Genomic DNA, 23,857 nt, shown 5'->3' on the forward strand with positions numbered 1-23,857 from the left:
ACGCATATATTTTGTATAATACATATATAATATATATATTTTATATAAAATACAATATATAAATGTGATATAACACATATTATATATTTTATTTAATATATATCAATATATGTATATATATATACACACATTTTTTTATTTTTTATTTTTCTAAATAAAAATATTTAACTTAGTTGGACCTGCACAGTCAATATAAAAGTTTCCAAATGTATAGTGTAATATTATTGCAAAAAAAGTTTGGCACTCTTTTATGGATGTGGTTTATCAATCACATAACATTACAAATATATATATATTGATTATTTTCTTTAGATTTTTTTGTGAAAAAACAACTTTAAAAGCTTGTACCAATAAAAAGGCCTTGACTGTTTCTATCTTCCATTATGCCGGCGTGAGTATTTTTTTTTCATCCTGCCACGCTTTAACGAATGAATTGTCAACATGGTGACGTGATCAATTTCTTATATATAATATATATATTTTGAATCTGTTCTTTCAGCAGCTCCTTTATCCTCAGCGGCCCCGCCAGTGTAACCGGGTGCTGCCCCCTAGCGGTGGATTCACTTCAGTCAGTTACCTGAAGTTTGTCCCAAACCCTGGAAATATAGTGGAAACGTAATTACAACAAATCTGCTTAGTTTGTAAACCAACTCTGGCTTTGATTTTATTTTTTAATAACAAATCCATACTTAACTAACAAACTGTATGAATTGTACACATCCGAGGTGTGTGTTTAACAGTGGCTTCACAAGACAGATGAAAAGGAATAATCAAGTTTTCTTTAGTTTGGTTTTAATAAAAAATAAAAATCCAGAGATATCATACATTTCCATCTCAGAGATTTCATCTTTCACATTAGAACCCAAATCAAGAGGAAAACTGGGGAAGAAAAATAAGATTATTGGGGGGGGGGGGGGAAAGAGGGAGGAATGGGAGAAAAATATATATAACAAAATTCCAGATGCTCATAAATTTAATAGCCGTGTAACATTTTTCCCTTCCGTCACTTCGGGGGCCACGGGACCTTTGGACCCTGAACTCTGACCTTTTGGGGAGGAGCCATTTTGAATGAAAGAGAAGAACGAGCCCCTCAGAGAGGAAACATTCCCCGTGTTCACGCCGTCATAATAAAACCGTTTCTAAACGAGTGACGCGAGCGGCTCTGCAGGAGAACCGCGTCTAGAGATGAAGCGTCATCAGTAAAGAGCTCCAGGGATCCGCCTCCGGACCGGAGGCCGTCTAGGGTATTGCTTTATGCTTTAGATCGATCCAAATGGCTCATAATTATGTAAAAAAGTGTTAAACAGAGAATCGCTGTACTTGAAATGGCGCACACAAACACACAACAGTGTAGTATTTTTTTTTAAACCTGTGCTATGAGAAGCTCCATTATTAAACAGACAAACAAAATTTTAACCGGGGGTGGAACAAAAAAAAATGGAGAAAAAAGTGTGTTCACATGTTCAGGTCCTCCACACAGCAGATACAGATGATCCTCAGTAGCTCCGCCTCCTCACCCTCCTCAGCTTCCTACAGATCCATCAGAGAGTAGATCCACTCAGCTCGGCCTCCCCCCCCCTCCCCAGTGACAGTTAGTGTCCTATTATCATTTAAATGAGCTTTGTTTTTTAAAAATAAGAGGGGGGGGGGGGGGGGGAGACGCAGTGTGTCAGAACTCGTGCGGTCGGCGTCTGTCGCCGATCATCTCCCGGGGAAACGGACGCGTCGGTCCATCACAGTCTCGTCCCGACAGTCTGACAACGTTTATTTTTCAGCTTGGATGTCGGCTTTATTAAAAAAAAAAAAGTAAAATGGCCATTCCGTTATCTTCCTCTTCACCCCCCCCCCCCCCCCCCTCTTCTTTCCCCACAAATATACACAACCGCACACATGCTCTCAACAAACACACACACACACACACACACACACACACAGTCCTGATTTCCACCACGTGGGAGAGAGCCGAGCCGAGCCAGGACCGACCCGATGAAGCGGCGCCAAAAGAACGAAAACACCCATTTTTTCCGTTTTCCCTCCCCGTGTGTCTGGCTGGACAAAGATGGCCGCCGGGGCGTACCACAAGGCTCTGTGCTCGGCCCAATTCCTTCTCCTTCTCCTTCTCTCTCTCTCTCGCTCTCGTGTCGCTGTTCCGTCGGCGCTCACATCTCATTGGCTAGCTCCTCCGTCTCCGTGGACACGTCTCCGTTGGCGATCTTGGCGTTCTCCTCGTAGCCCGGGGGCGTGAACGCCAGCGTGTACGGGTACAGCTGGCGGCACTCGGCGCGGTACGACTCGGCGAGCTCCTTGCAGTCGCCCAGCACGGCGCCCCGGAGACACTCCAGGACCTCCGTGCAGATCTGACGAGGGAAGAGGAACCGACGTTAGTCCTACGCATCGAGTGGAAGGAACCGGCGGGTCAACAGAACCGCAAACACAACCAGAACCTTTCACCGGACGCCCAGACGGCTCCGTGTGTTATATACATGGAGGGGGGGGGGGCTTCATTCCTTGCCTGGCTTCCTTTCCTTCCCTGCCTGGCTGCCTTCTCCCTTTTCCTTCCTTCCTCCCCTCCTTTTCCTACCGTCCATGCCTCCTTTCCCCAACACCTTTTCCTCCTTTCCGTGCCACCTTTTTCCTTTCCTATCTTCCTTGCCTCCTTTACTTCCTCCCTTGCCTAGCTTCCTTCCTACCAGCCATGCCTACTTTCCTACCTTCCGTGCCTCCTCTTACCTTACTCCCCTCTTTTTCTACCTTCCCTCTTTTCCTTCCTTCCCCTCCTACCTTGCCTCCTTTCCTTTACTCCCTTCCTACCTACCATCCATTCCTTCCTTCTTTCCTACCTTCCGTGCCTCCTCTTACCTCACTTGACTCCTGTCCTTCCCTCTTTTCCTACCTTCCCTCTTTTCCTTCCTTCCTTCCCTCCCCTCCTACCTTGCCTCCTTTCCTTTACTCCCTTCCTACCTACCATCCATTCCTCCATTCCTTCCTTCTTTCCTACCTTCCGTGCCTCCTCTTACCTCACTTGACTCCTGTCCTTCCCTCTTTACCTACCTTCCTTCCCTACCCTCCTACCTTGCCTCCTTTCCTTTACTCCCTTCCTACCTACCATCCATTCCTTCCTACCTTCCGTGCCTCCTTTCTTCCTTTCCACTGTGCATGCCTCTTTCCTACCTTCCGTGCCTTTCTTCCTTTCCTACCTTGCCTCCTTTCCTCTCTTCCTCTATGAGCCTATCTGCTTCGCGAGCCCCAGTGCATCCCAGCATTGTTCCAGGTATTTCATGTAACAACCCCCTGATGTCCAGGCGAGTACCTGTATGCTTCTGTTGTTCAGGGACTCGTCGAGAGCGCTGGCGAGCGCCGCGGCCTTCGTCTCCGTCGATGAGTCCAGATGCACCATCATCTTCGCAGCTAAAAGAGAGAGAGAAGAGAAGAAGAGGAGAAGAAGAGAAGAGCGTCCGTGAGGCTCTTAAAACGACGAGTGGGAGAAGCGCTTGTTTTTCGGCACGTGGAAGTATTTTGAGAAAGAGGAAACCAGATAGTCACCAGATAGTCACCGTGACTCGGGGGATGCGTCTGACCAGCTGGTCGTAATGTTTGTGAAAACCCGAAGCAATAGAAATAAATAAGATTTAAAAGATTACCGTCTTTTAAATGTTTACATCTCGAGTCGAGTGAATATTTATATTAATGTTTATTCTTTTAATCAAATGGCGAAAATGAACATTTACAGGATTTTCCCAAAACTTTTGGGATTATATTTTTTTACAAGGAATTTTCCAGGCCTGAGAATAACCTCTTCTTTTTCTTTCTCCATGACTTTTCCAGGTTTTCCATGACCGTAAGAACCCTGTGCGTAAAAACATACATTTTCAGAAACACGAAATACCCCCCCAAAAATGTAAGATAAACTCAAGATGGATTTATTTTTATTTTTTTAATGGTAAAAGATGGAACAATGTATATCATTTGCAACCAAAAGAACGATTCTTTAAATTATTATGAAATTTTTTTTTTCATTCATATTTACACAACAATGTGTTTATGATTACAAAGTTCTTCATAACCTGCTAATTTTAACTCAAAAGTGCACCAGATTGGTTCGCTTAACTTTTTATAAAATCTCATTATATACCATCAACAACATTTCCTTCCATGAAGTACCCCCCCGCCCCCATCCTCCCTCCTAGACGGCTCTCTAAATGCCCAAAACTCACCAAAAGAGAGCCTTTAATTAAGTTAAGATTAATTAAAGTTAGAAGTAAATCCAGTTTGCGCATTTCTTCTTCTTTTAAAAGTGAAAGAATTTCAACGAGTAAATTGACCCAAATAATTGTGCATGTATAATTGGAGAGCAGCCCAACATTAAGACTTTAAGAGGAATGTTGGAGAAGAGTGCGAGAGAGAAAACTGCTTCTGAAACGCATCACGAGGACACGGGAACAGATATTTTAGGTATTTTGCGTCAGTGTATCACTGTGTGTGTGTGCGTGTGTGTGTGTGCGTCCTACCGGCCAGTCGGTGTGGTATGGAGTTCGAGTGCTTAGTGAGGTAGGCCTGGTTGAAGCTCATGGCATTGCTGTCTCCGAACAGCCGGGTGATCTCCTGCTTCAGGACCGTCCGGACCACCACGGGCAGCTCCGTGCTCTCGGAGACTGGAAGACAACAGGAAGAGAAAGGAAGGGAGGAAGTTGAAAGAATTGTGGGAGGAGTGTAGAGAACGAAGGAGGGTGGAAAAAGGGCAAGAGGAGGGTGGAAAGAGAAAGGATGCGTGGATAAAGCTGTGGAGGAGGCGCCCCCTCTCGTACCTCCTTTAAAGAAGCGGACTAGACACTGGTGGAGCCACGGGTGGCCGGGGGCGATGGCCAACGCCCTCTTCACGGACTGGAGCATCAACAGGTATTTCTCTGGAGGAGAAAAAATGGATTGAAGTTTAAAAAAAAAGAAAAGGTACACAGGGTTCATCCACATGACCAATGAACAGGTTCATCCTCATGACCAATGAACAGGTTCATCCTCATGACCAATGAACAGGGTTCATCCACATGACCAATGAACAGGTTCATCCTCATGACCAATGAACAGGTTCATCCTCATGACCAATGAACAGGTTCATCCACATGACCAATGAACAGGTTCATCCACATGACCAATGAACAGGTTCATCCTCATGACCAATGAAGAGGTTCATCCTCATGACCAATGAACAGGTTCATCCACACGACCAATGAACAGGTTCATCCACATGACCAATGAACAGGTTCATCCTCATGACCAATGAACAGGTTCATCCACATGACCAATGAACAGGTTCATCCACATGACCAATGAACAGGTTCATCCACATGACCAATGAACAGGTTCATCCTCATGACCAATGAACAGGTTCATCCTCATGACCAATGAACAGGGTTCATCCCCACGGTGACCAATGGGTGTCCAGGATTTTAAACCAAATTTCCATAACCAAACTTTTTTTTATCTTTGTGCAAAAGTGATCAAATGTTATATTTAAACTAACAAAGAGAATTCCAAAGCATACAGTAAATAACCTTAAATGACTAAAATGAATGAGAGACAATAGTTTAGATTAAAATAATAAACATTTATGTTTTTTCAGTTAAGGTGCGTTCACTTGCAGCGTGGAAAATGTGCGAGTATAAAAGAGGGTATGCCGGATTATATTCAAAGCGTCATTCTTTAAAAAAACATCTTAATTATTTAAGACTCAGCGGAAAATGCACATATGAATATAACAACATTTCCATGACTTCAACCAAACTTTGGGGATTTTCCAGGTTTTCCATGACCGTATGACCCCTGGGTGACTCGGTGTTTTTCCGATGTGCCCTCCTACCTTTTCTGAAGTATATCTCGAAGGCCAGGAGGTGCGTGTCGATTTTGTCCTTCACCAGATGTTTGAGAGGAATCAGGAACTTCACGGCTTCTTCCAGAGGATACTCGACCTGAGAGGAAACACACTTCACTTAACTCAAGCTCCCTTTGAGGAGACAGAGTGAGAGAAGGAGACAGAAACAGAGTGAGAGAAGGAGACAGAGAAGGAGACAGAGACAGATAGAGAAGGAGACAGACAGAGAAGGAGACAGAGTGGGAGAAGGAGACAGAAACAGAATGAGAGAAGGAGACAGAGAAGGAGACAGAGTGGGCGAAGGAGACAGAAACAGAGTGAGAGAAGGAGACAGAATGAGAGAAGGAGACAGAGACAGAGAAGGAGACAGAGACAGAGTGAGAGAAGGAGACAGAGAAGGAGACAGAGTGGGAGAAGGAGAGAGAAACAGAGTGAGAGAAGGAGACAGAATGAGAGAAGGAGACAGAATGAGAGAAGGAGACAGAGACAGAGAAGGAGACAGAGTGGGAGAAGGAGACAGAAACAGAGTGAGAGAAGGAGACAGAATGAGAGGAGACAGAGCGAGAGAAGAAGACAAATCGAGAGAAGGAGACAGAGACAGAGTGAGAGAAGGAGATGCAGAGTGAGAGAAGGAGACAGAGTGAGAGAAGGAGACAGAGTGAGAGAAGGAGATGCAGAGTGAGAGAAGGAGGCAGAGCGAGAGAAGGAGACAGAGTGAGAGAAGGAGATGCAGAGCGAGAGAAGGAGACAGAGCGAGAGAAGGAGATGCAGAGTGAGAGAAGGAGATGCAGAGCGAGAGAAGGAGACAGAGCGAGAGAAGGAGACAGAGTGAGAGAAGGAGACAGAGTGAGAGAAGGAGATGCAGAGTGAGAGAAGGAGATGCAGAGCGAGAGAAGGAGGCAGAGACAGAGTGAGGAATCTTCGCGTGTCCTTCACCGACCTTGACGAGCTTGTCAGGAATCAGCTCCTCCTTGGGTCCTCCGATCTCCTCGTCGTCGTCCTCCTTCTTCTTCTTCTGGTTCTTGAGCTGCTTCTCCTTCTCCGCGATCTTCTTCTCCTCCTCCAGCTGGGCCTTCTTCTGGGCCCTCCGCTGCTTGTTCCTCAGCTTCTTCAGCTCTTTGTCCGAGAAGTTGGCTGGAGGAGAGAGAAGCGTTAACAAGATGTCCTCGTGTCCTCGCTTCCTCCCTCCTCGGCCTCACCGGTCTCCGCCTGCAGCTCCTTGCTGTCGTCGGTCAGCGGGTTGTCATGGAGACTCAGGTAGATCTGGATGGCGCAGACGGCCGTCTTGTAGTAGAAGGGGTGCATGCGGAGCACGTCCTCCAGCTTCAGCAGGTCCACGTAGGAGCGCAGCGTCATCTTCCTCATGCAGTACGTGTGGAAGTCAAACTGGTCGTCTGTGATCTCCACAAAATGCTGAGGAAGAGGAGGAAGGTGTCAAAAGAAACCGCGACGACTTGACCCACAGGGGACGCTGAAAAGAGGAGGAGAGAGAGAGAGAAGGAGACGGACTGAGAGAAGGAGACAGACAGAGAAGGAGACAGTGAGAGAAGGAGACAGTGAGAGAAGGAGACAGAGTGAGAGAAGGAGACAGTGAGAGAAGAGAGACAGAGAAGGAGACAGAGCGAGAGAAGGAGAAAGTGAGAGAAGGAGACAGACAGAGAAGGAGACATAGTGAGAGAAGGAGACGGACTGAGAGAAGACAGACAGAAGGACACAGACAGAGAAGGAGACATAGTGAGAGAAGGAGACAGACAGAGAAGGAGACTGAGTGAGAGAAGGAGACAGACAGAGAAGGAGACTGAGTGAGAGAAGGAGACAGACAGAGAAGGAGACACTGAGAGAAGGAGACAGTGAGAGAAGAGAGACAGAGAAGGAGACAGAGCGAGAGAAGGAGAAAGTGAGAGAAGGAGACAGACAGAGAAGGAGACAGTGAGAGAAGACAGACAGAAGGAGACAGAGTGAGAGAAGGAGAAAGTGAGAGAAGGAGACAGTGAGAGAAGGAGACAGAGAAGGAGACATAGTGAGAGAAGGAGACATAGAAGGAGACATAGTGAGAGAAGGACACAGACAGAGAAGGAGACAGAGAAGGAGACATAGTGAGAGAAGGAGACAGTGAGAGAAGACAGACGAGAAGGAGACAGACAGAGAAGGAGACAGACAGAGAAGGAGACATAGTGAGAGAAGGAGACAGTGAGAGAAGGAGACAGTGAGAGAAGGAGACATAGTGAGAGAAGGAGACAGAGAAGGAGACATAGTGAGAGAAGGACACAGACAGAGAAGGAGACAGACAGAAGGAGACATAGTGAGAGAAGGAGACAGTGAGAGAAGGAGACAGTGAGAGAAGGAGACATAGTGAGAGAAGGAGACAGAGAAGGAGACATAGTGAGAGAAGGACACAGACAGAGAAGGAGACAGACAGAAGGAGACATAGTGAGAGAAGGACACAGACAGAGAAGGAGACAGTGAGAGAAGGAGACAGAGAAGGAGACATAGTGAGAGAAGGAGACAGAGAAGGAGACATAGTGAGAGAAGGAGACAGAGAAGGAGACATAGTGAGAGAAGGACACAGAGAAGGAGACATAGTGAGAGAAGGACACAGAGAAGGAGACAGTGAGAGAAGGAGACAGAGAAGGAGACATAGTGAGAGAAGGACACGGAGAAGGAGACAGTGAGAGAAGGAGACAGAGAAGGAGACATAGTGAGAGAAGGACACAGAGAAGGAGACATAGTGAGAGAAGGACACAGAGAAGGAGACATAGTGAGAGAAGGACACAGAGAAGGAGACATAGTGAGAGAAGGAGACATAGTGAGAGAAGGAGACAGAGAAGGAGACATAGTGAGAGAAGGACACGGAGAAGGAGACATAGTGAGAGAAGGAGACAGAGAAGGAGACATAGTGAGAGAAGGACACAGAGAAGGAGGCTCACCCTCTCGATCTCGTGGCACTTCTTCAGGGCGTCTCCGAACCGGTTCATGGACTTGTAGGCGAGCGCGCACTCCGTCTGGAACCACATGCACTGCATCTCGTTGAGGTTCTCCACGGCCGACGCCCCCTCCTGCACACAGAGGTCAGAGGTCAGTTATCACCGGAACATTTCACAATAAAAGACAAACATTATTAATTAAAAAGAGTGAAACTAGATGGAGGAGATGGCAGCAAACAAAGACATGTTGCTGCACATTTTATAAAACACTAATAAAGTATTTACATTGTGTAAATACAGCTTGCAGTAGACCACAGAATCACTTTTATCGGTTGACTGTTTCAATACAATTAATTATTATTACATTGTATATACTTTTTAATTTATTAATTTAGGGAAATGTGGTTCTCTTTAATATATTTAATTTTCTTTTGAAGTTTATTCATCTCAGCCTTAATTACCTGTTAACCGACGCACAAACAATAAACATATATATATATACACGGATTTTAAATATACATATATATAAATAAATACACATATATTTTAAATATAAATACTTAAAATATACATATATAAATATATATTTTAAATAAATACTTAAAATATGTATATTTATTTAAAATATATATACATGTATTTATATATGTATATTTAAAATATGTATCTTAATTAATTAATATATATTTAGAATTGAAATATATATATATAATATATATATATATATATAGAGAGAGAGATTAAATATAAATATATATTAAATATAAATAAATATTAAATATAAATATATAAATATATTAAATATATAAATATATTAAACATATACATATATTAAATATAAATACATTTTAAATATATATAAATAAATAAAAAGGTTTTCTTCGGCTGTAGGCCTCTTACCCTGGTGAACTTGGAGCACATCTCCTCGGCCTCTTTGACCATGCCGGACTTCAGCATGTACTTGGCACACTTGGAATTGATGAACCGGTCGGCGGTGTCCAGAGCCTGGGCCTCGTCCATCCACTGCGCCGCCTCTTTGATGTTGCCGGCGTGCTGCGGGAGACGTCAACACAACCACCGGGTCAGCGAAGCTTCTCGGTCAAACCGTCGACACGCGTACGAAGCCGCGGAGCAGAGATATATCTTTACCTTGTAAATCTTCGCCTTTATGAGGAACAGCTCGATGAGCGTCGGCGTGCTCTCGATGGCCGCGTTGATGTATTCCAGAGCCAGTGTCTGTTGGTCGATAACGTTGTAGTGCTGCGCCAGGAAGTACTGCACCCACAGCAGCGTGGTGGGCGGCTCCTCCTTGCCGTCATCTGAGGCGGTGAAATTAAGAGAGTGTGTGTAAGTACACGTCGTCGTCAGCACGAATCGTCATCTTGCAAAAGACGTTCATGAATTTTCTCCTCACCGTTCCGGTTGAACATTCGGCAGCTTTTCAAAGTGGTTTCATAGCTGACGACCAACTCTTCTATGATTGACACCTGCAGGGAGAAAGAGAGAGAGCACGTTACCTCCACCTGCAGCAGGAAGGGTTCTGAATAACTTTTTTTTAAAGGCGTAGTTCGGGGTCTTTTGAACCGTGGCTCGTATGAAGCACTTATCAGACGGTGAACGTCAATCAGCAGCGAGGCAGCAAGTGCATCGCTCAATATCCGTTTGAGTACGCCATGTTTAGAATATGCCCCTTTTTTTAACTTGCCGGGAGATATTTGTTTCCCAAAAAAAGAAGGGAATTGAGGCCGTTATCTATGCCCGCAACGAGTTGGTTTAAATCTAGTGAACACTTAAAACTGACAGACGGCGTTTTAAGGGCGGGGGTCTTTTTGTTTTAGGCATCTAAATGACATTAACAGCAGTACGTTGCTCCCGTCAGGACCTCGCACATCCAAACTATCCCTCTAAACCGAGCTCACGCCAAGCTTTCCCTCAGCCGGAGCTCTCGTCCATCAAGCGCACTATGTCACCCCGTCGCGTCTCGAGCGGCGGCGGCACCTTTTCTTTGTTGCTGTACAGTGATTTTAGCGTGGTGAAGACCGGCGGACAGCCTTTGCTTAAGTTCAACCGCAGATACCGGTCCAGGCACTCTCGGAACTTCTCGCCTACGGAGAAACGCGACGAGACGGAAGAGATTAGAGGACAGAAAACTCCCAGAAAACGAGTAAAAACAATCAAACGTCTGAAGCTGAAAGGAGCCTCGAGTTTGTGTAAACGGGCGCGGATGTATTCGGCCACACCGGAGAGGAAGTTGAGGGGCAGTCGGCGAGGAACCAGTCCTTTAGGGAACTTCTCCCAGGCGTCTTCATAGATCTTTTGTCTCTCTTCTACGCCGCCTGGAGGAGAAAAAGAAGAAAAAGAAAAATCAGTAAAGTTGTCAGGTGCAGCTCGTACCGGATGAACGTGGACGCTCGTGCAGCCGGTGATGACGCCGGTGTCGCTCACCTGGCTTTTGGGCATTTTCCAAGCCGCGGTAATAGGACCAGTTCTCTGGGTTCCTCTCCTGCAGCCGGCGGTAGACCTCTGTGGCTTCGTCCAGACGCTCCAACTTCAGCAGCAGCTCTCCTACGGACGAGAAGAAGAGGGAGTGACGACGAGACAAAAGAAAATGCACTTGAATTTAGAACTCGGTGCAAAAGATAAAGCCTCTGACGCCAGGCACAGAGCGATTCTGTCGCGTGCAAATATTTACTCGTGACAAAAACTAGTTTAGAAAACACCAATATGCAAATTAATCCCACAAAAAAGAACCAAATAGTCAAATAAATCCACCTCGAGTCTCCTCCACAGCCAGCTTGTCACAGATCTGCTTCTCGTAGCTGGACAGATGCTCCAGAGCCTCCTTGTACAGGCCCGCTTCCCTCAGCACCTGGTTCTGGTACAGCAGCAGCTCGCTGTACTCGTAGTCCACTTTGTCTGGAGACGTCTGGGGAACACAACAAGTTTGCTGATCAACTGCCGGATGCACTTCTTCCTCATTACCGTCGCATTGAAAATGCAGAAGGTTATGCTTTGATCGCCGTGTATTTATTAATTTTATATTTATTTATTTGTATTCATGTTACTTGCATAACACAAAAAGTATTAAACCGAATCGCATGAAATTTGGTGGGATGATTGGTTATTATCCGGGGACCATTTGATAAAATGTTGGGATCAATCGGGTCAAAGGTCAAGGTCATGAAAAGGTCAAAATCTTCATTTTACCATAGCGTGGTCAATTTGTATCCAATTGGCATGCAGCTAATGCCAAAATGTTCATAATTCAATGCCCAGTCTTGTGATATGCGAAGGTATGCGCTCTACCGAGTGCCCGTTCTAGTTCTTTGTGTGCATGTGCAGTTCTCCTCGCACAAACACGGGAACGGTAAAAACCGTCGTCGGGTCGGACCTGTTGTGTTTTCCGGAACTCTTCGATGATCTTGGCGGCCATCTCGTAGTCTTCCAGGAGGTGGTAGGCGATGGCGTAGCCGATCCAGGAGGCCCGCTGTGCGGGGCGCAGCTGCAGCAGCTGGTAGCGCGTCTCCTAAAGAACAACGAGCAAAAACACGGGTCCATTTCTAGCCACGCAGTCCAGAACAGAACCAAGGAAAGACGATAAGAAACCTAATTATAGGGATGCAACGGATCGTAAACCAGGGTTCATAAAAATGTTGATGGATTTCCAGGACTTTTAAACCAAATTTCCATGTCCAAACATTTTGTGAAATCTCCGTGTCTACACGAGTCATGAACCTTAAATGAGAGACAATAGTTTGATTAAAAGAATAAATGTGTGTATACATGTTTATTCTTTTAATCAAACTGCGTAAACTAACATATGAATATAACAAATTACCAGGACTTTTCCAAAATTTCTGGGATTACATTTTTTTCACGGACTTTCCCACGCCTGGAAAATAAACCATTTTTAAATTCCAGGACGTTTCCAAGTTTTCCATGACCGTTCGAACCCTGATAAACTTTAACTTTGAATGCATAAAAACAAAAAACTGAACCTTTTGAGACGCCCCGATCAGGTTTTCTGCCAGATCGTCGATAAACCGCATCGGGTGATAGGGATGTGTTTTTAAATTTTAGCTCTTATTTTAGGTGCTGCAAACATTAGACTCTCCACAAGGGGTCAGAGTTCAACTGCGGTGCCCTGACAATGCTACCCAACGACTTAGAGCCCCTCCATTCTCATCGATACGTTTAATCCTTTCGACTACACTTTTCATCTCGACATTTTATACTAAATAAGCATCTAAATCCCTCGAGAGTCGTTCTGCTCCGTGAAGCCCGGCTGCAACCGGATATCGGCCCGCTGACGCACCCGGCCCTCCAAAAACAAAAAACGGTATCCGATCTGGACGAAGCAGAGCGACAGATGGGAGGGTGCATTCCAGAAAGCCCCCCCCCCCCCCCCCCCAACGAATGATTCCAGTTTGTTTTACTCTTATTACAAAGAACATACTTCTTAAATGTGCGTCGGGACGACGGAAGATGCGTCTTTCCGTTTCGATAAATACAACAATAGTATCTGGTAATAACCCCCGTGAGCTGTGGGTTGCGCTCACCCTGTAGCCCTCCAGGTCCCGCATCTGGATCTGCAGCAGCGACAGGTCTCGGAGGATCTGCAGGTTGTCCTTGTCCCACTTCAGAGCGTTGCGGTAACACTTGATGGCCTCGTCGTACTTCTTGTCGGAGCGCTGCAGGAGGCCGTACACGTGCCAGCCTGGGGCGGCGCGGGTTAAGGAACAAGCGCCGCTCGGACAGACGCACACACACACAATTCAACCCAACACACTGAGTGCATCGGCGTACGTCCCTCAAAGTAGACGCCACATAAGAGAGACCGGAACTCATAAAAAGCTCTCGGAGACGTTGTGTCGACTTTAGGAACTTATCTGCTGTAAATGTGCAGAGATGATATATATATATATATCACACACACACACACACACACACACACACACACACACACACACACACACACACACACACACACACACACACACACACACACACACACACACACACACACACACACACACACACACACACACACACACACACACACACACACACACACACACACACACACACACACACACCAAAGAGGGACCTTACTCTCTTAAATTGTTGTCAGCACCGTTGAATTCTTTGTAACTTGGTAGTTCACCGATTAATAATATTCACCAACGAGTGATTACACAAAGAACGGCAATTAGATTTTAATCGAGTTAGAAGGAGAACGTCTTAAAAAACCTACATTTGAGTATTTATTGTGCAGCCGAATCAAATTGTTTGCAGGATATTTAACCTTCGCTTCTTTATGAAATACGTGACCTTTAAGAAAAAATGGCGCTTCTATAAAAAAAATTATATATACAGAAGACTACAATTCTCTCAGCATTGTGGAGGTTAGTTTATGGCTTTGTCAGTTACCCCCACATGAGTTCCACTCGTAGCCCTTTTGATTCTTCGCTGTAAATTTTGTTCTCACGCCCTCTAGTGGTTTGGATAAATACTACAACAAAGAGTATAATGGTGCGTTCACACCGGACGCGTCGAAAAAATTCTCGACGCGTCTGACGCAGCAGTCTTGACGCGCGTCGAAAAAAGGGTGTTCACACCAGACGCGTCGGACGCCTCGGGGGCGGAGTCATAAATGAGTCGAGGAACCACAGGACCGCAGCGTACTTCCACTTTTTAGTGGACCGAGCTGCACTCCCACTGCGCTTCTCGCTGCTCTCTCTCTCTTCTCTCTTTGATACGTGTCTCTGAGACTTTTCCACCTCCGGCGGCAGATCTCCTGCCATGAAACACATATGCCGGCGGTTGGTTGATAGTAAAGTACAACAAATAGCGAGAATAAAAGCAAATACATACATTCAAAACTTACCAGGTAGTCCCACGGCTTCTCCGACCTTGTTCCACGCTTTATCTTTATAGCTCCGGTTTCGGTAAGCATAAAGAGTTGGATCGTAAAGTTCGGGGTGCCCACAGACAGCGACAATAATCTTTTCCTCCATTTTTTTCGACCGGCAGGACGATGACGAGCTGCTCAACGCTGATTGGCTGACGCAACTATGACTCACGCGTCTTTGCTGCCAGAGTTGGGAAATTTGAACTTCGTCAACGAGCTGCGTCTGTTCGCGCTGTTCGCTGAGTTCGCCCCGCGACAAACCCTCTGTTCGTGCTGCTTCAAACGCGTCTGACGCGCTGCTCGCTGGAAAATACGCAGCTACGCAGCTTCGACGCAGCTTTGCATTGACTTAACATGTAATCTCGACGCGCGTCAAAATTTTGACGCGTCCGGTGTGAACACACCATAAGAGGTTCCAACGTGCCTATAACTTAAAGCTTTACGCTTCCTCGCCAACAACTTCTCCACCATAATAACGCGTGGCTTCGTTTTCTACTCCGATCACCTTTAAACATCATTAAACCGGTGTCTTCCCGTCTCGGGCTCCTAACAACTGCAAACGTTGGAGCTACTGCAGATTTTACACAATTTATGACACTCCAGTCCTGGATTTGTATTTAAAGACTTTTGTTTTTTAAAGGGACAGCAGCTTCACCAGGAGAACATCTCCTGCGCCTACACACACATTACACATGTGCCTCGACATGAATAAGGATACAGACGTGGCTCTTGAGGTCATTGCGCAGGCCTCTCCTCACCAGGTCGTAGGCCTCTTCCTTCTTCCCCAGACAGTTCAGGGTCAATCCCTTCATGGCCAGGGTCTCTGCAGGGGGGGGGGGGCAGACAGTGAGAGATAATGCACATTTAAACCCCCGGAAGAGAGCTTTCTCCATCCATCTCTCCGTCCTCACGTCTGGCTGCTTACCTCCATGCTCTGCAAACTTGGGGTTGGAGAGAATCTGTTTGCAGAACTTCAGCCCGTTTCTGTACTGCTTGTGTTCGTAACATCGCTGTGAACGGAAGGAGAGAGAGAGAGAGAGAGAACGTTAAGCCAAAAGAACGAGAGAGTGGTGTATCAGAGAGAGGAGCAGCGTAACGTTCATCCTGGAGTCAACAGCCTCGTCTTCGCTCAACTCGGGCGGGGCGTGACGTCTTTCTGCGGGATAACACGGTGACGGAATCACATCGAAATAGAGATTCACAACTACGTCGTCGAAAAAATTGAGAACAACAAGCGAAGATTAACTAACATTTCTCAGAAAATCCGATTATTGATCCAAACCGATGAACTAAGGAACGGGGACACGGGAGCAACATCGTTACAGCGTTCTAGTAATGACAGAAAAGGAACGTAAAGAACGAGGAACAACGTAGTCATGTCAGCAGTTTAAAAGTTCTGGTCATAAATTGGGCAGATTATTATCAGATAATGTACTGCAGAAATATTCCTTCAGAAAATATCCACATTATTAAGATTTAACAGCATTCTGCACAAACTTTGACATTGAATCAGACTTTTTACGACACACAGTATTCCACCACCTCGTAGGATTCACCAGCTTTTTGCCCTAAAAGTTAAATGTCGTGTGCAGTTGCGCAATCAACAGAGCGCCACCTCCCTCTCCCTTTAAGTTGATGTGCGACAGCTCGGGGAGTCAAGCTGGCAGATGGTTGTCCCACCGTCGACTTCACTAGTGGTGGGGAGAAAAAAAGATGACGTCAACCACACACACCCAACCACCCACCCACACACCCACTCAAAACAATCATTTAAAAACACAATATGTAAGAAGACCAACTGTTCAATAGGGCTGCACTTAATAATATATTTGTAATTATTTTTTCAAAAACTAATTAGCTGATTATTCTTAAGATTATTTTTTTAATTCTAGATTAAAATAACCAAATATTATTGATTAAAACAAATGTTGTCATTGGTAGTTTTAATTGTGTTTTATTAAGAAAACATCTGTACAACTGTATTTATTTAAAGTTTATCATCAACACTTTATTTTACAAGATTACATGTAAATAACTTTGCCCCCACGTTACAGAGAGAAGGTCCATTAGGCAGCTTTTAAAAACATTCAGGCAGTGAACTAAACATGCCGTTAAGTTTCTGTTAAATTTGGAGATTTTGCATTCATAAGATTTCAGGCTCGTCTTTATTGTGCAATTCATATTAAAACTATCAGAAAAAAGAGGAGTATTTGTAATCTAAAACACTAGTTTGATGTGTGACATCCTAAAAGGCCACAGCACCTATAGTACTTATATCCACCAAATACTACCCACAATGCATCTCGACATTCCTGCATAAATAGCGTAAGAGTCAGACTCGGCTTTCCTGAACTGAAGCGCGATGAGAGCCGAACAAAAACGTACGGGGCTTATTATCTCTGCTGGGGCGCGTCGCTACGAGCGTCAGTGAAAGTAAAAACCTGGAAGTGCAATTTGAGGGATTAACGCCACCCGCTAGGGTCAGAGCGCCAACGCACCTTCCAGGGTTTTCTTCATTTTGACTCTTTGTCTGCAACACAGTTCAGTTTGCATGTCAGAACAAGACTGCAATAAAACAGAGAACTAGAACGGGCACTCGGTAGAGCGCATACCGTCGCCACATTTTGGCATTAGTTGCATGCCAATTGGATAAAAGTTGACCGCGCTATGGTAAAAAGAAGATTTTGACCTTTTCATGACCTTGACCTTTGACCCGATCGATCCCAAAATCTAATCAAATGGTCCCCGGATAATAACCAATCATCCCACCAAATTTCATGCGATTCGGTTTAATACTTTTTGAGTTATGCGAGGAACACGCATACAAATAAATAAACTAGAACGGGCACTCGGTAGAGCGCATACCTTCGCATATCACAAGATTGGGCATTGAATTATGAAAATTTTGGCATTAGTTGCATGCCAATTGGACAAGAATGTATCGTGCTATGGTAAAAAAAATGTTGACCTTTCCATGACCTTGACCTTTGACCCGATTGATCCCAAAATCTAATCAAATGGTCCCCGGATAATAACCAATCATCCCACCAAATTCCATGTGATTCAAGAAGATTTGACCTGTTCATGACCTTTGACCTTGACCTTTGACCCGATCGATCCCAAAATCTAATCAACTGGTCCCCGGATAATAAACAATCATCCCACCAAATTTCATGCGATTCGGTTCAATACTTTTTGAGTTTTGCGAATAACACGCATACAAATAAATAAATAAATAAATAAATACACGGCGATCAAAACATAACCTTCCGGCATTTTCAATGCGAAGGTAATAAATACACGGCGATCAAAACATTACCTTCCGCATTTTCAATGCGAAGGTAATTTAAAAAAAAAAGTAGTGCGAGGTTTCATTTAGGTTTAAGATAACTAAAAAGGAGAAGCGCACCACCGCCTCGCCCCCCACGACAACAGAACCACAGAGAAACTCGTCCAACTGGTGCTTGGACGGAGTGGTGGTCCACGGCCAGCGAGAGACATGCTTCAAATCTCACATCACAGCCTCACTGAGGAAATCAACAACATCAATTTAATTCTGGGTTTTCTCCTTCTACACAAACGTCATGTTTCCAGAACTCTTCTTCACGAACCAAACCTAAAGGTTTCATTGAGTGTTGAACAGCAGAGGACATGACTGCTAAATGCATTCTCTGTACTAATCATAGATTATAAAGCAGACATGAAGACTAAAGTAGCAGTGTTGTATAAACAAACTTAAACAACTTGGTAATAAGTTAGTAACTATCGTAGTGAAGGCGTGTCTATAACTGTTAAATGTGTCTACGTTGTTGTCATCGAGTGACTTAATTACACACATCCTGCAGTTTTTTTTCATTGGTTAATTCTACACTTTAAAGTGCGAGATCAGAAAAAACAAAATTTCCATTCAAAGAATTATTTCACTTTGCAATAAGTGGAATTATCCCCCTGAGGGATATGGAGGACTTAAAATGACTTGAGTATAAATAAATAAATAAATACAAGAATAAATAAATAAATGTATGAATAAATAAATAAATACAGGAATAAATAAATGTATAAATAAATACAAGAATAAATGTATAAATACAGAAATAAATACAGAAATTAATAAATATAAGTTATAACTCAACAGGACATCATTAAATAAATGTATTTCTACATTTCTGTATTTCTTCATTTATTTATATCTCTATTTATGTGTCCACACGTATTTCTTCATTTATTTATGTGTCCGTATATTCAAATGAGCTGGGGCGGTCCGAACCTCATTGTTCAACAGGATGTTTTTTTTAATGTTTATTTGGGGCGACTGTGGTTAGCAGGTATGTCTATCAATCAGGGGGTTGACGGTTCAATCCCCGCCCTCGTCGATGTGCCCTTGAGCAAGACACTTAACCCTGAATTGCTCTTTATGATAACACATAAAGTGTCTTTCATTATCTTAAACAGCGCTGGATAAATCAAGTGGATTATTAATTAAACAGCACACACGCCGACAGACAATCTATGTTTTGAGTGTTTATTTTGCAGCCGAGTCAAATTGTTTGCAGGTTATTTAACTGTTGCTTCTTTATAATGCATTGTGATTTTGTATGTATTTAATTCTATTTAAAGTGTTATACTATCTAGAGCTTGAGTCTGGAACAAGAGTTTGATTGAAGGCATACAATACTTTACTTTTTCTTTGCAGAGCTTCTATAAAAAAAAAGATATTTACCGAGTTCCACAACTGCTCAACAATGTCTGCAAACCCACATGACACCGTGTGCAAATAGTAAATAAACAACGGAGCGACACAGGTACTCAAATAAGGAAGAGGGGGATGGAAGAGAGGGATGGAGGGAGGGAGGGATGGATGGAGGGTGGGTAGCTGCCCCCAGCACAGAAGGCCCGAAGCAGCTCCCTAACGTGACAGGATTTGCTGACACGGTCACGCCGGTTCCGTCCCTCGTACACATGCACGAGCTTTAAAAAGTTTCCCGGTTCGACCCGGATCCACCCTGCACCGGTGGACCGGAGCCCTCCGGACGGGATGTCCCGCACGTTTAGACTCACCGGTTATTAGCTCGGTTGAGATGTGTGACGCTAGCCGGCGGCCGTTAGCCGGTTAGCTCGCGTCAAGTGGCCGGCCCGCGAACCACACAGACCATAATACACCAGATAGTCACACACCAACACACACAACAAAGCGGTTGGGTTAGTTTCAGGCGCTTTAAGCTGCCGTTGCCCTGACTACACGTTAAGTTAACGGTTGTTGTGACCATGGTGAGCCTAGCGGCCTATAGCAACAGCTAAGCTAACGTCTGGCTATTTAAACCAGACCGCTCCATCCTTCTGTTTTTTTTAATGGAGCTGCATTCAAAGTCACTTTTTTTTAAACGCAGCACATCAGAGTCAAGCACATCCACGTCGGTGGCTTCACGTTGCGGTGGCAGCGCATGTCAGGGCCGGGCGAGCCCATTCAATGATGCCATTTGTTCTGCTAACAAACGGAAGCTAGCATTAGCAGCCGGAGAGCTAACTGACACACACAGAGAGAGAGAGAGAGAGAGAGAGAGAGAGAGAGAGAGAGAGCCGCAGACGAGTCTTTAAACTCGCCAGGTCTGCGCAGCCTCTTTCACGATCAACTCACCAGGATCCTCTTGAAGAGAGCGTTCTCTTTCGGCGGCAAAGTGACGGTCGGCATCGCTGCGGTTCGCAGCTCGTTTCCCCCTCGACCTCCGCACATGTAGCTACAGTTAGCCCCGGCTAGTCAAGACGAGAAGAGTCGAGTGACGGCTCGGGGTTCGCCCGCTTTCAGCCGCGCCGCTCGATTGCTCCGTGCTCTTCTTCCTCCCCTGACTCACTTCCTCCTCACGTGGTGAATCCAACACCTTTCAAAATGGCGGCGGCGGCTGGGTTTTCACGTCCATGCTTTTTAAAATATTGTTTAACCTCAAAGACAAACTCAAAGTACATCAATATTTATTTTAATAATGTGGAGATTATCATTAAGTAAAATAGTTATTGATAACATAGGATGTTGCAGCATTAAAACAGATAATTTAAAGAGGTTAAAGATATTTTAAACTAGCACAATTATAATATAAATCAATTCTAGTTGATAATGAATACCTAACAATTTAATTACACAGAAATAATCTGCTTGGGTTATTAATTTGTTTGTGATTTTAGTTTTTTTTGCACACCAAAAGTAAAAAAATTATTTTGTTCCAACATTATTCAAATGAGTTATAGTATTCCAATATTGAATAATTTACATATTGCTGATTTAAAAAAAAGTTGAATTTCTCAACAGCAATACGCTTTCTATACAATCTGCGCTTCTCAAAGCGTGATTAATGTGTTTTTAATGTATATGTTTGCACCTGGATGCTCAAGTTCACACATCACACTTCACATCAACCTAAAAACATGGTGTGGTTTAATAAATGGTTGATAAAAGTGAAAAGCACAGATTTGTAAACTCTAACTGGTTCATCCAGAGGCTGAACTGGTTCACCTGAACCCATCAATGTTCACAAAGCTCAACGCAGTTCATCTGGAAGGGAGAAAGTTCGTTTGAGGTCACTTAAAATATGAGTTTAAGACGAGCACGATTATAAAAGATGATTTTCGAACAAATAGTTTAGGTATACAAACTAAACTTGAATACTTATTTACTCCCAAAAGTCATGTCTGTGTATGTGTGTATTATGAATATCATAGTATACATATAATTTATAATTCAAAGCAATCTGACAAACAAACCAACATTTTATGAACTCATATATTTAATTATTAAAGGATTTTGACCAAGATGTGAATGAGTCATTTAATAACTGGATTCTGCTGGATCAACTTACATTTTAAAGATCTCAAACAAAAACAAAAAAAACTAATTCTCCACATGCCTCAGTTTGACCAGCAGAAATGTAGTAAGGCATGCAACACAAAAAACAAAGAAACATTTAAGTAATCTGTAATTAAATTGTTAGCTATTTATTATTTACTAAGATTGATTTAAATTATAATTGTGCTAGTTTTAAATATCTTTAACTTATTTGAATTATCTGTTTTTTACGTTGCAACATCCTATGTTATCAATAACTATTTTACTTAATGTCGATTATCTACACATTATTCAAATAAATATGAAGATACTTCGAGTTGCCGACTTCTTGTTTAACTTTATATATAAATTTGAGACTCCAAGTGTTAACTCAACTAAATAAACAGACATGTTTTGAAAATAATACAATTATTAAATCCATAAGAACACTGCTCACCTGTCACTGAGCCTTCAGGACACTACTCATAAAATATACGAGATATTATATTTATAAGTGATAATATATATAATATTACATATGTATTATATATAATATTATATAATATTATATATACATATATAATATCCCTTATATATAATATCCCTTATATATGATCCCTTATATATAATAATATATATAAGGGATATTAAATATAAAAGGGATATTATATATAAGGGATATTATATATATAAAATATTATATATATAATATTATATATATAATATCCATTTTATATATAATATAATATAATACATATATAATATCCCTTATATTTTATGAGTGTAAAGCATAAGACAGTATCATAACACTAAGGTAATGCAGCCTCATAAACTGCTATTGAGGTTTTTGATGTTGTCAGTTCCTGTCGGTGTCCACTAGAGGGCGCCACATCGAAAGAAAAGAGGTGAAACCACATCACTGCTCACAACCAGACAATTAGCTTATTATCATTATTAGCTCTGCCTTTGTACAACTTTTTAAGTTACGAGGGAGACCAGTAAGTGTGTGTCTGTGTGTGTGTGTGTGTGTGTGTGTGTACATGTGTGCAGGTTATCTTAAACAAGCTGCAGAAGCACACAGAGCACTTATCCCCACAGTCGGATACTCTGCATCGAAATAACTCAATGGAACAGAAAGATAAAGTCATCTGAAGGTAATTAGAAATGTGTGTGTGTGCGTGCGTGTGTGTGTGTGAGAGAGAGAGAAAGATATTTCCGTGGTGTTTTATTCATGGTGTGAGACAGCTCGAGCCTCGCTCTGCTGTTATCTGGTGGCCTGCTGGTCCTCCACCACCACAATGGATCCTGCTACCACATTCATCAACTTGACACCCCCTCCCCCCCCCTCACACACACACACACACACACACACACACCATGCCATCCAATCCCCCCCCCCCCCCCCCATATGTCTTTCCTCTCCACAGCTCTGCAGCTACATTTCTTCACCTTATTACTCTCCGAGAGAGTGTGAATGATTCCTCTAACTCATCTTCCACTCTCCTCTTTGTGACACATCATTTGTCGTTGTGATTAGAGCCCATAACGGTGCCTTGGGAGTGTGTGTGTGTGTGTGTGGCTACAGGAGAAAACTAGCTGTCATTAACTTGGACTTGCGGCGGGCTTGTTTTCTGTGTTTGCTGATGCTCTCATGTGTGTGTGTGTGTGTGAGCACCTGCAGGGCATTTTCCTGCCACCTGCTCACCCCCCCCCCCTCAAATATGTCGGCAAAAAAAACATTGAATATCAACGTTTCTGAACCAAAAATATCTTTACATCAGATATAAGAGATATTATTTATATAAGGGATATTATATATATAATATTATATATATACGGGATATTATATATATAATATTATATATACGGGATATTATATATATAATATTATATATAATATCAATATTATATAATACATATATAATATTATATATGTATTATATTATGTATTATGTATTATTATTATTATTATTATTATTATTATTATTATTATTATGTATCACAGTGTTCTCCTGAGTGAAAGTCTTCAGTGTTGGTTTGACCCCCTAGTGGAGACAGTGGGTATAACAAATAGGTCGTCCTGGATTGGCTGCCGGCACACCGAGTCACGTATCTCCACGGGGAGCTAGCATATTCCACCTTTTTTTAAATATATTGATTTCCTGATTTTGGTTATTTATTTGCACGTCGGCATTTATTGCGCACCTGTCCAGCATCAGTATATTTCCCCCCATGGCCCTGTATGATGTCACACTCCTATACATTCTCTCATTTCCCCCTAAAACCCCCCCGCATCAAATAGTTTTCTAAATCGTGGTGCCCCCCTCCCTCCTCCCCTTGTG

General features: G+C 43.3%; 1 protein-coding gene across 2 annotated transcripts; it reads right to left on the reverse strand.

Annotated features, from left to right (window-relative positions):
* Window positions 1-634: 634 nt before the first annotated feature.
* Window positions 635-20,481, reverse strand: naa15b (N-alpha-acetyltransferase 15, NatA auxiliary subunit b). 2 transcript variants are annotated; one of them, XM_056409417.1, is made up of 20 exons: window positions 20,337-20,481; window positions 15,627-15,711; window positions 15,420-15,524; window positions 13,350-13,507; window positions 12,182-12,316; window positions 11,563-11,716; window positions 11,236-11,355; window positions 11,031-11,126; window positions 10,789-10,895; window positions 10,205-10,277; window positions 9,940-10,109; window positions 9,691-9,843; window positions 8,794-8,922; window positions 7,066-7,279; window positions 6,807-7,000; window positions 5,855-5,963; window positions 4,806-4,904; window positions 4,509-4,652; window positions 3,311-3,408; window positions 635-2,357 (listed from the first exon to the last, which is right to left on the reverse strand). In XM_056409417.1, exons 1-20 carry the CDS (start codon window positions 20,430-20,432, stop codon window positions 2,160-2,162), a joined length of 2,637 nt encoding a protein of 878 aa, XP_056265392.1. In that variant the 5' UTR covers window positions 20,433-20,481; the 3' UTR covers window positions 635-2,159. The 2 variants fall into 2 exon arrangements, with proteins under 2 accessions (XP_056265392.1, XP_056265393.1); XM_056409418.1 differs by lacking the exon at window positions 20,337-20,481 and adding an exon at window positions 15,952-17,441.
* Between the last annotated feature and the right edge of the window lie 3,376 nt (window positions 20,482-23,857).

The sequence above is a fragment of the Pseudoliparis swirei genome, chromosome 24 (assembly GCF_029220125.1).
Source record: "Pseudoliparis swirei isolate HS2019 ecotype Mariana Trench chromosome 24, NWPU_hadal_v1, whole genome shotgun sequence".
In the NCBI taxonomy this organism is placed as follows: Eukaryota; Metazoa; Chordata; class Actinopteri; order Perciformes; family Liparidae; genus Pseudoliparis; species Pseudoliparis swirei.